An 18373-nucleotide genomic window follows, 5' to 3' on the forward strand; every position below is an offset into this window, starting at 1 on the left:
GCCTGGGAGGCGGGCAGTCATACTCACTCTTCATTGACAAAGATGAGCTCCAGAGAAGGCTGGCTATTGTTTACACCAAGACCTACAGCAGCAAAGGAAACCAGGGAATGAGATGGGGAGGCTGGCCCTGCCTCTGCAGGAAGGGCTCAGGGGCTCAGGGCTGAGCGAGGAAATAGGGCATAAGGGCTTCTGCTGGAGCCTGGTGCATTGAGCCCCCACCCCCCTGAAGGTGTGGTGGGACCTGTGGCTTGTCCTGACCCTTGAGTGTTGGGAGGAAGGAACAGTGGTGGCTGCTGTCAGTGGGGGAGAAATAAAGACTTGGCAGTTGGGGGAGGGTCTCAGGGAAGCTTCAAGCTGTGAGGACTGGTATGGGATGGAGGGAGGGAGGGGGAAGCAGCAGATGAGGGCACCGGGCTGGCATCTCAGGAGGAGGGCAGAGGGGCAAAGGGCAGAGGGGCTCCAGCAAACTGTACTGGTGGGCTCGGCCTCCTCGGTGTCGGCGTTGCTGGCCATGAGCTGGTCCTCCTCGGCATTGACCAGCTCCTGCAGGACGGCCTCCACGATGGGCATCACCATGGCAGTGGTGGACGTGTTGGAGAGCCACATGGAGAGCAGAGTGGTGCAGCTCATGAAGCAGAGCAGCAGCCTGGAAGGCAGGGAGGGCGGGCAGAGCGTCAGCTGCAGGGCAACCCCCAACCGCCCATCTCCCAGGGCTCCTGGGGGGCCTCCGACAGACCCGAGGGTGTGGGCCTAGAGAACCATGGCCGGAATTTATCAAAAAAATTGGTTTTTTATGCCTTCCATTGGCTTTGTACTCCCAGGGCTTGGCACAGAGTGAACAATAGATACTTGTTGAATGATGAATGAATCACACTCCACGGGCTGGCAGCTTGAGCCGGAAAAAAGCCCTAACTTAATCAAAGGATAGCTTGGGTCATGGGGTCAGAGGGCATGGCCTTACCAATTGCTCCTCTCTCTGTGGGTATTAGTTTTGGGATGAAGTATGTTCTTTGTGTGGAAAGGAATTCTGTTTTTGCCCTTGCAGCCAGCAGTGCTATGAGCACCATGACAGGCCTTGCTTTGCAGCCAAGTCACCACGGTTAGTGACCAACACATAAAGCTTACAGCCCCGCCATCCTGTCCCACTGTCAGCCTGCTGCAGTCACAGACGAGCCCATGTCACTGGAAGCACCTCCCAGCTGGTGTCTGACAGGGCCAGCACTTGGAGGAAAACACAAAGATAGCTCTCCGGTTATCTCCCGTTGGCTTTGAAAACACGCAGTTGTGTTTGTGCAGACATGGTTCTCATTTCCATAAGACAAGCCAGCATAAAGGTGACCGTGTTTATTACTCTAGATGGAACCACTGACCACACTCGGGATCGCACCTGCATCACTGGACTCATGCTGGGTGGGCCAAGGTCCTGATGGTGTGTTGTTGGCCTGCCCTGGATATGCCAGCGCAGAGCACCACAGGGGGTGGCACCTTGCTGGGACTGAGGTAAATAGAGACAAGTGGGAACTCGATGGGGTACAAATTCCTGAAGACAGTACACAGAGGTCTTAAAGGGCCTCAGAGTCCCTCGATGGTGGGAGGAGGCGAGTTATGCTGAATGAAGCTGCAGTTAAGTGGGAGACAGGAACATCCTTTTAGGCAAAATCTAATGCCTAACACTGAAACGAATACCAAATTATTTGTTTAGACCCTAAAGGGGTCCTTTGACTCCCAAAGGAGTCAGGGCAGTTTACATAAAATGCAGCAAGAGAGCCGTGCAGCGGAGCCGGGGTGAGGTTATCCTGACTGTCAACCTGACTTTCCCGCACGTTTCCCAAGGCTGCGATCTCTCCCTGCCTCTGGAAGCACAGAGAACAGAGCAGGCTGCGAGGGCAGGCCTTGTGTGGCAGACGTGGTCCAACGCAACAGGACAACACGTGTGGCCTGGTCAGTGAGACCGTCACGTCTCCTTAATGACAAAGGAGAAGCCACCACTTCCTGTCCAGCCTGTTTCCTCATGAACCCGAGAAAGGTGGGGAGCCAGTTTAGGTTAGTCTGTCCTGTTTCACCCCATGAGCCCTTCCCGTTTTGTAACCCACCGTCCTCGCAGAAGGGGTTGCTCAGATACATTGTTTAGACGGTGACAGTGACCCCAGAGTCACACACTCAAGTCCCCCTTCCATGGGTCCAGGCCCTGCCGTTGGAGGGGGAGGCGGAGCCCCTGGCCTTGCTGGCCGCCCAGGTGGCCCACTCCGCTGGACGCCCCCAGTGCCACTTACATGCCCGGCTTGGCCCCGGCCATCATGACCATGCGCAGAGCAATGCGCTTGTGCAGGTTCCACTTCTCCACGGCCGCTGCCACGCAGATGACGCCCACCAGCAGCAGCGTGGTGTTCTTGAAGTACTCGGCCGCCACCTGCGGGGGCCAGCAGGTCACCGCCGTCCTGCCCAGGGTCCACTTCCCCTCCATGTCCCCCCCCCTCCATGGCCTGCCCTTCCCGCCCCCCCCCCTCCCCCCCCCAGCACAGCCATGTCAGACAAGCCTTATCCTCAACCAGGCAAAGAAGAAGCAGGGAGTGGAGGGTTATTACAGTAGCTAACTGTTATATATATTTAAAAACTTTTTGTTTTTAATTTATATAGACATGTACACATACTGCCTTGGGCAGGCTCTAGCTTAAGAACTTCACAAAGATTATTTAATTAAACCTGACAATAACCCCATAAGGTCAATATTCTTCTTCACCTTTTTAAAGATAGAAAAACATTATAAATATGATTTCAAAAAATAATCATGCTTATAATTTTATCTTAATCTTTAAAAATTAGTTAAATAACCCTGGATTTGTTCCTAACTGCCATTTTTTTCTTAGGCTTTTTTTTGTTGTTGTTAGAAAATCAATATATGTCCATTATGGAAAACTTCAAAGTATAGAAATTTAGCCCTGGTTGGTTTGGTTCAGTGGTTTAGAGGGTGGGCCTGTGGACCGAGGGGTCCCAGGTTCGATTCCTTGGTTGCAAGTTCCCCAGGCCCATTAGGGGTGTGTGTGGGAGGCAACCAATTGATGTGTCTTTCGCATGTCTATGTTTTTTTTTCTCTCTCTCCCCCGCTCCCATTCTCTAGAAATCAATGGAAAAACTATCCCCAGGTGAGGATTAAAAATCAAACAACAAAACTATAGAAATTTAAAGATAAAATTACCCTGAAGCCTAACTCCGTTAATACCATGCTTCCCTGAAAATAAGACATCCTCTGAAAATAAGACCTAGCGCATGGAAAAATAAGACATCCCCTGAAAATAAGACCTACCACATCTTTGGGAACAAAAATTAATATAAGACATTGTCTTATTTTCGGGGAAACAGGGTACTTTGGTATGTTCTTCAGTTTTGTAATGTCTATATTGATGGATAATTGGCTTTATACAATATGTACAGTTTTATATTCTGCTCTTTTTTTTTTATTACATCATACCCTGCTCATTTTCTTATGAGATTTAAATTTATTGGAAAATTTTTATGTTAATGGCAGCGTAATGTACCATAACATTTATTTGGCCATTTTCTTTATGTTGAATATTTAATTTAGGTGTTTGTTTGTTTTTTCCTATTACAAATGCTTAAGTTGTTAACCTTATATAATATCATAGGGATAACATGCCCTAGCTGGTTTGGCTCAGTGGACAGAGCATCGGCCTGTGGACTGAAGGGTCCCAGGTTTGATTCCGGTCAAGGGCACATGCCTGTGTTGCAGGCTCAATTTTCAGTAGGAGCATGCAGGAGCAGCCTATCAATGATTCTCTCTCATCATTGATGTTTCTATCTCTCTCTCCCTCTCCGTTTCTCTCTGAAATCAATAAAAGTACATCTTAAAAAATATCATAGGGCTAACTCAAGAATTAAAATCAGAATACATAGAGGAATGTGGAGCTTCATACCAGGAGAAGAAGTTAGCAAATTTAAAAGTTACTAACCCAAGGGGACACATATAATACTTCCAACAATAAAGATACATTAAGAAAAATAAAAATAAGAGTTATTGACCCAGTGTAGAGGGAGGTGGGGCTTGGGGAAGGTGCAGTGGGGAAGGGTGGAGGAAGGTTTTTCATTGTGAATGTTTCAGTATTGTTTGAGCTTTAAACTCAGCATGGGACACTTTGATAACATAAAAGTCAAAATAAAGGCAGTCGGCTCCCATTCCCCCTTCTCCCGCTTGTCCCCATGATGTCCTTGTGTCTGGTTGATGAGTTTTGTGTAGGAGACTCGGCATCTGCCCTCTCTGTGACCATTTTCTGGAGGAAGAGCCCTCTGCTTCTGGTTAAACTCGCTCTTGTCCTCAACCCCAGGCTTCACTAACCCTGTCCCTGAGCTCCCAGAGGGCGGAGAAGGCTCCCTGCTCTCCTGGGGTGGTGGCTGCTGCAAAGGGCGGGGAAGCCACGGGGCTGGGCCCAGGGATGGACATGCTGCCCCCTAGTGGGAGGTGGAAGCAGGCAGGGATGCCTGCGGGCAACTGCTGAGCTGGGGGCCCAGGACCTTTCTCACTGCACCCTTCCTTTCCCTTCCCAGGATGCCTAGGAGGTGACTGGTGGAAGCAGTGTTTAATTTCCTCTGTGTTCCAAGGAGGGAAGTCCTGACACTGGCCCTAAATACCTGGGCCCAGATCAGCTTAAGCAAGATGCTGGCTCTATGCTGCTTTCTGGTTTTGTTTGGCAGGCTCAGGTCTGCCCAGGGCCCTCCCTGCTTCCTAGTAAGTGATGCGAAGTGCTTGGGCTGCTTGGGTGATGATTCTGGTGTAGTTCGTGATTAGGGAGTAATGCGGTCAAGCGGTAAAGAGTGGGGCCTCTGCAGTCAGCCAGGCTGGTCTGTGAGGCTCTGGGTAAGACATCAACATTTCTGAGTTTCATTTTCCTTTTTTAAAAATCTAGAAATAAATGAGGATTATGTGAGCTCCTACCTTTTGTAAAGCTGTTGTGAAGACTAAATGGCACATGGCCACCACATTGACCACCGGGATTCCTGTGACTCAGTGGGCCACACAATGGCTGGCTGGGTCTGAGGCCATTGTACATGGAGTAGGCCCAGGCACAGGACTGCCTTTCGGTTTTATAAATTAAAATCCCGGCCAATGGTGGTGTTTATTAGCTGTCTGGCCCACTGAATTTCTTTTACAATAAACACTGGAGTTCTATCTAGGATTCTTAATGATTACGCTAATCATTTCCTAAAGTGTGTTGGGTGCTCACATTTGCACTAAGCAGTCTTTCCCCCCACTATCTAACTTCCAAGATTAACATTCTGTAAGTTGGGAAACTCTATGATGAAGCTTGTTAGAATTATTTGCGCGGAGAAGAAAGATTTTAAAATGAGTCTCCTCCCACGAGTAGAGTGCATGGTTTTGTGACATTCTCAGTGGTGGTCTATTGCCCTTTCTGCTCTGTGGTTTTTCTCAGTGTGCCAAGTCACTGGATTTGGAGAGCAGAGGTGTTTCTGGACTGAGTTTAAGAAGGGATTGGCTCGGGGAAGCTGCCTTGAAAAGGCCGAGCCGAATATAACAATTTAGAGTTTGGGTTCTGGACTTCAGGCAGCTTGGTTTTAGGGGCTGCTTGATTGTCTAGACGAGTTATATGCTCTTGGATAAAGGGCTGTCACTCCAAACTTTTCAGTGTGATCAATAATCCGTGGCTCATTTACCCATCATGACATAGGCCGTCAGTGAGATCACACAGGCAGGCTCTTAGGCCAGTGCCTGGCATGGAGGAAGCGCTCAGTAAATGCTCATTGTGATCACTAAAGAAGTAAGAAAAAGCTCCAAGATGAGATTGAGGGTTAGGAAGCAGGGGTGCCAGCATGATCAGCTGAAGGAATGAGGGAAATAAGTGAGATAAAGGGCCAGGTGGACCTAAAAGACAAAAATTCCTCCAGATTTCTTCAGCCAGAGCTTTCTGACCCAGCCGGGATCCAGAGGACAAGGAGAGAAATGCTGCTGAATGTAGTCCTTTAACTAACCAGTTCGTCGTTAGTGAACTGCAGGTGACATCTGTTCGCGAGAAGCTTTTAAAAAATCACTTAGGACACAATTATGTATTGCTCTCTAGATGGGTTTTCAAACATTTTTTAAAAGTTTTTTTAAAAGCGGGGTGGGGGTGGGGAGTATGGTGTTTCCTCAAAAACTTAAATATGGAATTCCCATTTGACCCAGTGATCCCACTTCTAGGAATATATCCTAAGAAACCCCATACACCAATCAGAATGAATGTATGTACCCCTACACTCAAAGCAGTGCAATTTGCAATAGCTAAGATCCAGAAACAGCCCAAGTGCCCATCAGTAGATGAATGGATAAAAAAGCTGTGGTACATTTACACTATGGAATACTATGCAGCTGTAAAAAAAGAGAAGGAACTCTTATCATTTACAACAGCATGGAGGAACCCGGAGAATATTATATTAAGTGAAATAAGCCAGTCAGAGAATGACAAGCATCACATGATCTCACTCATATGTGGAATCTAATGAACAAATAAACTGATGAACAAAAGAGATCCAGAGGCATAGAAGCATGGAACAGACTAATAAATCTCAGAGGGAAGGTGGGGGAGGATGAGTGGGGAGAGATTAACCAGGGAACTTATAAGCGTATGTGCATAACCCATGGACACAGAAGGCCTGGGAGAAGGAATATGGGGATGTAGGGTGGAGAGGGTCAATGAGGGGAAAAAGGGGCACATCTGTAATACATTCAACAACAAAGATAAATTTAAAAAATAAAGAGGGGAGGGGAGCTATAGATCTATTGCTAGAAGTTTGAGGAGAGTAGAAATCTGGCTGTTAACCTCAGGCTCACACTCAGAATAGTGTGCAATCCTCAGGCCTCCCCAGGAGGTAGGCCTGTCTGTCATGGCAGCTTTCAGACGAGAACATGGCAGTTTAGAGAGGTTATTCAACTTGCTCAAGCCTAGTTGGTGCCCACACTGATTCCCACTCCATTCTGCCTCACTTCCGGTGTGGATCCAGGCCATTTCCACGTGGCCATGCTCCTTGCTCAGGGACCAGCAGGGCGTGTGGGCCTGACATGGTGGGCCCCCTGGGAATCTCAGCCAGTCAGCACTCTGCTGCCGGCTCTCTTGTCAAGTCAGCTGTCAGTGGGCTTCTGCAAATGGCAGGCATGTCACAACCCCTCAGGAGGCCAGCAGTGGCCTCTGGCAATGGACCTATTTTGAAGGTTTTTTTTGTTCATCTGAACAATTTTGCAGCCAAATCCTGTAAACCCCATGCCTGGACGGTTCTCCATGAGAGAGGGAGCCCCCACCACGCCATTGCAGCTGGTGCCTGAGCTGAGCAGCCAAGTCCTTTGAATCTGGCTCTCAGCCCCTCCCAGCGGCAAGATGCTGCCTCTACTGGATACCTGTGTGTGAATGCCACCTGGTTTGAGGGCAGAGGCTTGCAAATCACACTCACTGCCTGTGGGAATGGCCCTAGCAGCCTTGGCTTTGGGTCTCCCTCCCTAATTTGAGTAGGACTTTGTCTTCCATCCCTGTATGTATTGGGTCTCCTGAGATTGGATGAAAGAAAATATTTTGTTGCTTAAAACAACATTTTTTGCAAACGGTACCCTAGAGAAGCTCAAGCAGGGAGCCCGGATGGGTGCTGACCTGGCCCCGAAGTTGGCCCGGCTCCTGCATTGCTGGACTTGCTGACATAAAGAGCCCCCAGTTCTTCCAGGGCTGTCTGAGCTGCCCCAGTGGAGGAAACTGGGCTGGGCTCTGTGCCCAGAGGCAAAGCACTGGCTCCTTCTTTCCCACAGAAACATCAGCTTGGCCTCAAAGGCTACGAGATCTAGATGTTCCTGCTTCCAGTCCCTGCTAGGGCCTGGTGTGGAGCTCCTCTCTGGGCTGTGTCCGGATGGCTGTGGGGGGCAGGCAGCCTGGAGTTAGGCAGGTGGCCGGGCCCAGGTGCTGGGCCTACATCTGCCCAGGCCTGTATGCAGGAGGATCAGCCTCCATGGTGAGCGGAGGCCAGAAAACAGAGTGGAGATTGGTGTATCACATGCCCCAGGCTTAAACAAACAGAAAGCTGGAGTCTAGGCATTGGTCAGAACGTTCAGGAACAAACAGGGAAGCAGATTCATGACACCAGACCCAGGCATCACTTGGCTGTTACGGCTGTTTTGTTACCCCAGCCGGACCTGCTTCTCTTGACCCGGCAGGAGCTGGAATCTGAACAAGACTTGTGGGGGGTGGGGGGTGGGGGCACTGAGGCGGTGGAGGGTGTATGTGTCTGTATGCACTCGGGAGGAGTGGAGAGAAAGCAATCATTCCTGACCCTGGGCATCCTGGCAACTATTCCAAGACCCAGCATTCAAACCAGGCTGTTTATTGCCCCAGAGGCTCCTTTGCCCCTCCTCTATGCCTTTCTTCTATAAACTGTAGATCTTAGCTAGCTTGATTGATACAGGTACTGTCCCATTAGAAGGCCTTAGAGGACGTTAGAAGCAGATATGACAGCAGTGGCACATGCTGGGGGCAAAAGCAAAATCTAAAAGCAAATCTAAAATATAGGTCCGAGCTCTGTATACCAGTAGAGAGAAGTATTGGCCAGATGTCCACAAGATCGCAGAACCCTAAAGTCAAAGGGTCCTTAGAGTCCAGCCCTCTCCCAAGGCACAAAGTTTACCTCTCTCACCCCTAACATGGTCATGTGGCTGCACTTCCAGGGACAGGGACACCAGGACTACACACGCAGCCCCTCTCAGGTTTCCCTCCCACACAGTGGGATCTCCCTTCCGTGCTGTGGTTCTCAGGTTCTGGTTTGACCCGTGAGCTGGTGTGTTGAGCTGTAGAAGCCAGAAATCGTGCTCCTCTTGAGTTTTCTTTATTCTTCATGTGACTCACGTCTAGATTTTTGGTATCTTGGCTCGCTACCTCTGAATGAGCTCCTATCCAGAACCTGATGCTTTGGACACATATGTTTGTCAGTTCAGCAGATTTCAATACATTTTGGCCAATGGTTAAGAGCATTAAGTTCTGGGATCATTCAATCCTGGGTTCAAGCTTTACTATTTATTAGCTGTGTAGCCTCCAGCAAGGTACTTAACCTCTCTTTGAACTTAAGTTTCCTGCTCTGTAAAGTGATAAAAATATTGGCCACTTTATAGAGGACTAAATGACGGAATGCATGTAAAAGACCTCCCATAGTGCTTGGCATAAGGTAAATGCTAGAAATTCTGGCCACCGCATTGTACTGGTAGATGATGCATGCTGAGTTTGTACGCTACACTGAGCCAAGGGTCTTTTTCACACACAGTGTTAACATTCATCCTTATTACATTTCATTTTGGCAGATTTAGTTCATTGTCTTAGTCTGTCAACATTGATTCTGTCCCCATACAGTAGCTAGCCCATCCATCTCCGAGTCATCTGCAAATCCAATAACATGCCTTTTATATTCTCACTTGGGCTCTCCCTCCAGTCCGCTGCCAAGACATTACTCAAGAGTCTCTAGGCTCTGCCGGTCAACCAGTATTCTGTGCTATTGTGCAGCCCATATTGGCTCCTCTGACGGGGACATTTTTTCCCAGGGAAATTGGGTAGGCTCCAAAGAAAAAGTGAATTTATGTTGAACAACTTTTGTTTATTAAAAGACCAGGGAAATTATAAAGCTGTTTAGAAAAACTTCAATCAAAAAATGGTCAACATAAATTCTGGGCACTTGACTGGGTAAATTTCATTTATCTACAACATGCCTTCCTGGGGAAGTATGCAAACACTCTGCAGTGTTGGAAAGTGAGGCATTATTTTTAAAGATATATATTTTATTGATTTTTTTACAGAGAGGAAGGGAGAGGGATAGAGAGTTAGAAACATCGATGAGAGAGAAACATCGATCAGCTACCTCCTACACACCTCCCACTGGGGATGTGCCCACAACCAAGGTACATGCCCTTGACCGGAATCGAACCCGGGACCCCTCAGTCCGCAGGCAGACGCTCTATCCACTGAGCCAAATGGTTTCGGCAAGTGAGACATTATTGCATAGGGTCTTCCATGTTTTTCACATGGTTCATACTTCCTCTCTGCTAGAACAGAAACCTCTTAAGGTCTGGAATCACTTCTATAATTTCATATCTTTTTTTCAGCACCTGAGTTCCATAGACAGAAGGCAATCTAAGCTGTGCACATAACAAACTCTTAATTCCTGCCAACCAACAAGTCACCCTACAAATGAGCCACTTCAGGCACACATTGAGCTGACAGCGGGAAGTTCAGAAGCTCATCTGTGAGATTGAAGAGAGCAGAAATGAAGCGTTTCATTTTTTGTCACCCTCAGGGTGCCCTCAATATCCTATATCGCTCATGGTAGATACAAAACTCAGAAAATACTTTTCTGAATGCTGAGTGAGTAACACGAGGGCCGAGGCCACAGTCCCAGAGTCCCACTGATCCTATTACCCACATGCCTGCCTTCTATGGAGAGCACACTATGGAAACACCATCAAGAAACATTGTAATCAAGAAACATTAACTGAGCGCCCACATGCAGTAGACATCATACATCTGAGAGGGCGGGAATCTTGGTGGAGAGAGAAGTCTGCAGAAAGTTGGTGCGTCTCATGCACCATTTAAAGGCTAAAGACATCAGATAGGCCCCAAGGAAAGAGAACTCTTTTAGCCAAAGTCTTTGGAGAGGCTTCACCAAAGAGGCTGCTTGGGTAGGATTTTAAAGGTTAAGGGAATCAGAGAGAACTTTTCAGGGAGGAAGAGTGGTCTGAGTCACGGCAGGGGGCTGGGCACAGAGAGTTTGGGGAGTGACAAGTAGATGCTTTTTCTGGAACAGGGAGCTCCCGCTGATGCCAGGCTAGCTTTTCCCAGTGAGTGTGGCACAGGCTGGTGCAGGGGTGTGCCGGAGGCTGTGGCTCAGTTAACTGACTCACTAAGAACTCTAACCCATGTCCTCGCTCTTATTGTCATTTGTCTTATCATCTGAGTTTGATGTCCAATTAAACAGACTATATTTGGCCTACACTGCTATCCGTAGCCCAGTTGCTAAATATCACCAAGCCACTTGGTCATATAGATAGCATAGGCTTTATATATATATATATATATATATATATATATATATATATATATATATATGATTTTTTACAGAGAGGAAGAGAGAGGGATAGAGAGTTAGAAACATCGATGACAGAGAATCATCGATCAGCTGCCTCTTGCACACCCACTACTGGGGATGTGCCGCAACCAAGGTATATGCCCTTGACTGGAATCGAACCCGGGACTCTTCAGTCCGCAGGCCAATGCTCTATCCATTGAGCCAAACTGGTTTCAGCTAGCATAGGCTTTTTTACCTCAAATAATAAAACTTGCCCCTAGCTCTGCCAGTGTTGTCAGTCTCCAGCCCCAGCATAACAACACCTCATCCTTCACTGCCAATCTTCCTTTCCTTCTCCCAAAGTCATGTTCCCTCCCAAACTACTAAATGGGCAGTTTGATGAAGGTCACTGGTGGAGGGAGAGGAACAGGGTCCAGAACAGCATGTGCAAAGGCTTAGTGCTAAGGGGTGTTCTGGAGGATGAAAAACCTTTTCCGTAAGTGCTTTGTGCATCTTCCTTAACCTTGAACCCTCTTTCACTGGCCTGGCATTGACCCAAGCTGGGGGCTGGGACGAAAGGGGACTAACCTCGCTGGATCGGAGGACTCCAAAGAACGGGTAGAGGAAGGCGGGCACCAGGGCTGCAGCTCCGAGAGGCACGGCCTCAGACACCCAGTACACTGCGGTCACGATCAGTACGTACGCACATGAAGCCTCCTGGAAGGGGAAGAAAGTGGGTGGTGAGTCACAGGGACAGCCACTGGCACTGAGAATCCAGAGGAGACCCAGGGCAGAGGCAGCAGGCACCCAGACTCAGACGTGGGTAGTGGGACCCAGGCCTGGCAGGGGAGTGTGGTGGAAACGTGTGGGACCCGAACACAGGTGTGTGAAGTAATGGCTGCTCCTGAGGTGAATAGATGCCTGCCAGGCAGTTTGCATTGGCCTCCAAGAGGGTGGCTCTCGGGCTGTTAGGACATTGTAGCTCTGCCGGTTCCTGAAGCTGTGCGGGGTTGGGGCCAAAACCAACCACAGTGTTCAGGGTTGAGGTCATGTATATAAAGGTGGAGCTCCCAGGAGGATATTTTGATGTCAAGTTGATCGGATCATAGAGGTTCTTGGGGGTAGCTGAAAGTAGGGATCAATCTCTGTGATGGGTTCACATGAGAGCTCTGACATTGTCCCTAATTCCTGCCATGGGGGGGGGGGGGGGGGGCTGTCCTGTGCATGGTACGATGTTTAGCAGGATCCTTGGTCTCCACGCACTAGATGTAAAAGTCTCAACACATTGCCAAGTGTCTCTTGCAGGCAAAGGGGGATCAGTGTCCTAAGTGTCTGGTTCTCATTGCTCTGGGACTGCATCCCACCTGCTGGACACAGGAGGAAGCGTTCTTTTGAGAAAGGAAATAAGGAGTGCTAGGACCTGGAAATAGATCAGTCTCCCTAGCCCACTCGTTTTGCTGATTGCAAAGAATAAATTAATGCAACATTCTTATAAAAAAAAATAGCCCTCCTTCATTTTGGCCTCCAGTAATACTGGCTTCCTGAAATGGTTAACGATCATTGGCTTACTGTTGGGAGAGGTCACTGTCCAAGGGTCTTAACAATGGACTCAGGGGGCCGCTGTGTAAAAGATCCACGCTGACTGTGGGTTCCTCAAATTATAATTAGTTCTAAACCATCTGAGCTCAGAGCTGACCTGTCCTGAAGCTGGCTGGTGATCAAGGAACCTGACAAATCTTGTTCTGTTTATTTCTCCTTTGGGTTCAGAACAAGTGTCTTCACCCTCTCGCACAGACGTTACAAAAGGTCGTGTGATCAGTGAACCCAGGAGTGATGAACCCAGCGTGGCCGGATGGGTCCTTGCTCCCTCCTAACATGCAAGCATTACGGGGCTGGGGCTCGGGGAATGGGAACTAATCCCAACCATTGTTGACTGTAGCTCCCACTGAGAATTCCTCCGGGGCCAAAAGATCGCAGAGAAGTTAAAATTTTTTGGAAGGGCTGATAAGACAACAGAACCACTAGTGGAAAAATAAAAAGGCTCCTTTTGGGAAAGAATGCAATTTAGAGAAATACCTCCTTTGTTGTAGATATAAAACTATGCAGAGGAGTTCAGAGCCCTTTAGCCCACTGAAGGCCACTGACTCCCAGCCTTTTCCTGGGAAGGAGACAGCGTGGCTGCTCTTAACTCCTGTTGAAGATAAAGGGGACAAGGGGACAGACCATCCCTCACTGAGAAATGCTTATTCCTTCCTGTGAACCTTCAGTCTTTCTTGTCCTGGTCATGTCAGGGCCACAAGTTCAGCGAGGGGAGACAGGGAGACAGCAGACTGAAAATGAGAGACAGAAACTTTCCTGTGCCAGGCACCATTTGGCTTTGAATTAGAAGAATTTGAGTAAGCCAAGGTAAACGTTTTGATTGTAACTGTTGTTAAGAATTAGAATAGGTTACTGGAGCCACCTTCCCCCAGCAGTGTTAAGAACAGGAAAGCCTGTCTGGTGTGGTTCAGTGGTTGAGCATCTACCTGTGAACCAGGATGTTGTGGTTCCATTCCAGGTCAGGCACATGCCCAGGCTGCAGGCTTGATCCCCAGTAGGAGGCATGCAGGAGGCAGCCAATCGATGATTCTCATCGATATTTCTACTTCTCTCCTTTCCTCTCTCTAAAATCAATCAATAAGAAGAACTGGATAAAGTACCACCACTGTCACCTGGACTTTCAGAGGGCTATCCATATATTCCTCACTCAGTTCATCCATGGAATTTACATAGACTTCCTTTTGCCCCTTCTCAGCCTCCTCAGAATTCAATAGTAAGCTTATATTCAGTCACCCCAAAATACCCTGTGAAGTTTGATTACAGAGGTCCTGTGTCCCCACATCTGGCCCGTAAATGGTGGGTAACTCAATGTCGGTTGAACTGAATTGGGCCCCTCTGTTGGCCAACAGCTGTCTGTTATCTACCAGAGAAAACGTTCTGAGAATTCCAGGCCCCTTATCACCGCCACTGGCTGGCAGGTGTGTAGGGCATGGCACGTATTCAGGTTGTGTCTTTAAAGGAAAGTGTTGTCATTTGTGGGTTTTTTGTTCCTGTTTACAAATACGGGGGAGAGTTCAAAGTGGGCATATCAGACGTTTCCTCTGCTGGGCTGGCTTCTTTCCTGGGACCTGCCTCATGGCTGTCTTTGCTCTTTTTTCATGCAGTGTTATCTCCTACCCCAGGACATCCCATCCAGACCTCACTGGAAGGGGCTTGTGGTCTATGTATTTGCTGTCACAGTGATGGGGAGGCCTGTTTGAAATCTACCTTGGGAGCTGGGTGTAACTTTTACCCACCCTCCACCCCCGAAGCAGGGCTTAGCTGTGTAACATGGTAAACTGAGTCTGGGCTCTGGTTTTAGAGAGCTGGACAGGAAAAAGGGAGGTCATTCTAAATCTTCCTAAAGTGTAGCTTGTCATTTTGAAGAACCGTCAGAACCACAGGTGAGGAGCTGCTATCCAGACCACTTCCCTTGGCTCCAACCCCGAGCAAACAAGTCCATTTAGGAATCTGAAGGACCAAATATAATCTAAAAATTGGGTGCAAGGTAGGAAGGATGGCGACCTCCAGCTGCCTTTCTGTCATCGTAGAGGAAGAAGAGCAGGCCCTTTTTGACACTGTGACACACGGAAGAGTCATCTTCGCCGGCCTCAGCTCTCAGGGCACCAGCCACCAGGCTCCATCTAGCTGGCCCGGGGGCTGTGGGGCCAACACATCTGCCTGCCTCTAACCAGGGAACTGGCTGGGAAGCTCAGGAGTAGCGCATTTCTATTTCCTTAAGGCACTGGTCCTTAGCTGGGGGTGATGTTGCCCCCAGGGGATATTTGGTAGTATCTGGAAGCACTATTGGATGTCATAGTGGGGGGCGGACAGTATGTGTGATTGGCACCTAATTGGATGCTGCTAATCAATGTACAATGCACAGGACAGCTTCCCCACCCCCACCCCCTACCCCCAAATGTCCTTAGTGTGGCTATTGAGAACCCTGTCCCAACCAAAGGAGAAACTCAGTCTGAAAAAAGGGCCAAGGCAAGAAAGGGCGCGTCTCTATATTAGTCTAAGTCCAGCTTTAAAAACATCTCTGCAAAAAGTGAGCAGAGCTCATCTGTCCTTCCCTTTCTCCCCTCACTACCCTGTTCTCCCTCAAATGTGTAGCTCATTTTGCCTACTTCAATAATTTATTATTTTTCTTTTTGTGGACACTTCTTATTAGTCATTGGTAACTAAGAAGCTCAAAGACGGGGGCACTGCATCCTACAGCGAGGTCCCCAAGGATGGGGCTAACTTCAGGGGTCACAGGGGGTGCCTGATGCTGCTGTGGAGAAGAGGGCAGCGAGTCTCTGGTTAACAGCCCCTTATTAAACCCATTTGATGCTGAGTAAACAAGCGTGAAAAGAAAGGGGATCTGGGCCAGGAGAGCTGTCAGCAGTCATCGCCGCCCGCTGATCCCAGCCCGTTTTCAATCAGCGTCTCCCCGGTACTCTGGGGCCTTTATTCTACTAAACATTTAAGCCGGTTTGTTATTAAGAAGAAACATCTTAATCCCCGCTATTGAACTTCATAGCTTAATCTTGGTTACCAGGCGACTCAGGAAGCTGTGTGGAGAGTACGCTTCCCTCCCACAAACACGGTTAACCTCTCTCAGCCTGTTTTCCCTAAAGTCTCAGGGGTATTGGTATATGGTGTGTGTGTGTGTGTGTGTGTGTGTATGGGGGGGGCACTGAGGGGAGAGGGAGGAAGAGGAAGAGGGAGAGGAGGGGCAGGAGGAGAGGGCAAGGAAGGGAAGGGAGTCAAGCGATGGTCTGAGAAGCAAGACAAGTGCAGAGCCAAAAAGCTGTGGCTCCTCCGCTCCCACAAACGGTCCAACACTAGGTCATGGTCTAGAGTTGGGGCCCTTGTGTTTTTTATTTTTATTTATTTATTTATTTTTTTATCATGCCATTTGATATTTCTCCTTCAAGAACACAGAGAAGACCACACAGAGGTTGCAAACCATGAAAAGGGGGTGGCCGGGGACCAGGGCAAGATGCTGAGCTCTGCTTTCAATTCAAAGTTCAAAGGGAACTTTGGAGATGAAATGGACAATCCTGGTTATCAGAGCTGGAGACCCGCCACCAAAAGCCTGCCCCCCCCCCTCTCAGTGTCCCCCAGGGAAGGCCGTCCAGCATCCCAGCTGCTCTCCCCTACGGATGGGCACATGCGAGTCCTGACAGCCACCGGGCGAGGTGTCCTTATCAGCACACGGGCCGCCCCGGGTCAGGAAGGCCACTGATGTGTGGCACATCAGCCCGCTCAGCTGCCCCTCCTCTGGGGCGCGGGGAAGGGGGACTGGGAATGAGATAGGGGGCCCGGCATGGCAGTTTTTAGGAAGAAAGTAGTCTAGCCTCCTCCAGGAAAACACTTCCATTTCTTCAAACCAACAACAAAACAAGGAGAAGATACCTAGGCGCCCCCTCCCCTCCACCGCCTCCCCTGCCTGACCCCCGCCTGGCCCCGTGGACCGGGTACTCACGCTGCTGGGGTGGAGCATGGGCAGCGGCAGCAGCAGCAGCGGCACCAGGATGGACAGCAGCAGCTTCCTCGCTCCGAGAAGGCCCTTCAGCAGCCCCATCCCGGACCTGAGTGGAGCCCGCTGGGCGGCCAGATAGATGCCTTCGCGTGTCCAGAAGACTCCGCACGCCTCTCTCGGCCTCCCGGAGCCCTGCGGCGGCGTGGGGCAGAACGGGAGGGCAGTTACAGCCCCGGCTGGCACAGAAGGCTGGGCGCCTCGCTCCTGTTTTAGGTGGGGTTGGTGAGCATGGTTTCACCAGCCAAAAGGAACCGGGAAGGGATGCTACCCCGAGGCATAGTGGGTCCCCTCTCTGCTGGGTCAGTAATAGAGTAACTTCATGCCAGGGCCAGCAAAGGACCCCTTAATCAATCAGAATCCCACCTCTTCGGTAGCCTGTTGGCCTTGAAGAAGTCATTGAAAGGCTTTAAAAATTTGAAGATACCAAGAGTACATCATGCCCTTCATCATTGTCTTCCTCTGTGGCCTCTTTCGGGCAGTGCCAGCTTCACTTCCTACCTGTGCTCCTTCACTGGACCTCTTCTTCCCTCAAAAAACAAGCCAACCCTAGTACCCCCCCCCCTTTCCTTAAACCAAGGCCCCCCAAGTTCGTCAGCAGAGGATGCAGACTTCAGATAGGGCTAGCTTCTTTCCTGGCACCTGGCACCTTCACTGGGTTCAACTTTCTTTCCTTCAAATTGACTTTCCACTTATGATTTGCCTGGAGCCAGGGGCCTCTGGAGCAGGGGGAAAAAAAAAAAGAAAAAAAAAAAAAAAAAAAAAAAAAAAGAAGTCCCAGACATTCCTAGTTGTCACGGGACAAAATCTTGCTGGAGGCCCACCTTAACTTCCACTCACCTATAGGAAGCGGACAGAGGCAGTAGCCCCGCCCATTCCCACAGCCAATCAGCGCAGCTTGATTGGACCCAGCAGGGGCCTGCTGATTCTGCAGAACTTAGGCAACTTGCAAAGCTTATTTTTGTTTCTCAGACATCCTAGGGGCTGGAGTGATGACCATCATTGGAAACCTAACCCCGCTTCCCCAAGCTCTGCTTTGCCGTAGGCAGGGGACTCTAGGACACAGACTTTGCCCTGGCAGGGCCACTGCTGCCTAGTCCTTCCGAGGAGGATGTGTCTGGTGGCAGGGAGAAAAAAGTTATTAGCCGAAACCGGTTTGGCTCAGTGGATAGAGCGTTGGCCTGTGGACTGAAAGGTCCCGGGTTCGATTCCGGTCAAGGGCATGTACCTTGGTTGTGGGCGCATCCCCAGTGGAGGATGTGCGGGAAGCAGCTAATTGATGATTCTCATAGATGTTTCTAACTCTCTATCTCTCTCCCTTCCTCTCTGTACAAAATCAATTTATATATATATATATATATATATATATATATATATATATATATATATATATATATGATTAATTCTGGAGATGTTTGCCCCAGAGTGCACAGGACGAACCCTTCCAGACTTCCCAGGTGGCACAGAGCGTTTGATAAAGTGCCCAGGTCAGCAGAGGGTGTCACTGTAAGAAAGCCCAGACCTTTCTAGAGAGAATAGGAAGGATAGCTGCCTATCTGGAAAAGTCTAGATGCCCGTCTCACCTCAGAGGCCTTCGGTGCCCAGATGTCAGTGGTCTTGCTGGCCTGAGTAGGTGCTCAAATGCCCTTCTCGGATGCTTTTTACCAGAGAAGACGCGGA

General features: G+C 49.2%; 1 protein-coding gene across 1 annotated transcript in view; it reads right to left on the bottom strand.

The window, feature by feature from the left end:
- SLC13A4 (solute carrier family 13 member 4) overlaps positions 1-17421 on the bottom strand; it is a 37197-nt gene extending 19776 nt beyond the window's left edge. Inside the window, exons 1-5 of the mRNA XM_036427869.2 lie at positions 16640-17421; positions 11677-11805; positions 2274-2410; positions 474-646; positions 28-82 (exon numbers count right to left, since the gene is read on the bottom strand). Coding sequence (XP_036283762.1) covers positions 28-82; positions 474-646; positions 2274-2410; positions 11677-11805; positions 16640-16738 — 593 coding nt within the window. The 5' untranslated portion in view covers positions 16739-17421. The remainder of the gene's footprint in view (positions 1-27; positions 83-473; positions 647-2273; positions 2411-11676; positions 11806-16639) is intronic.
- Positions 17422-18373: the final 952 nt, after the last annotated feature.

This window comes from Pipistrellus kuhlii, unplaced genomic scaffold (assembly GCF_014108245.1).
Source record: "Pipistrellus kuhlii isolate mPipKuh1 unplaced genomic scaffold, mPipKuh1.p scaffold_m20_p_10, whole genome shotgun sequence".
NCBI classification, from domain to species: Eukaryota; Metazoa; Chordata; class Mammalia; order Chiroptera; family Vespertilionidae; genus Pipistrellus; species Pipistrellus kuhlii.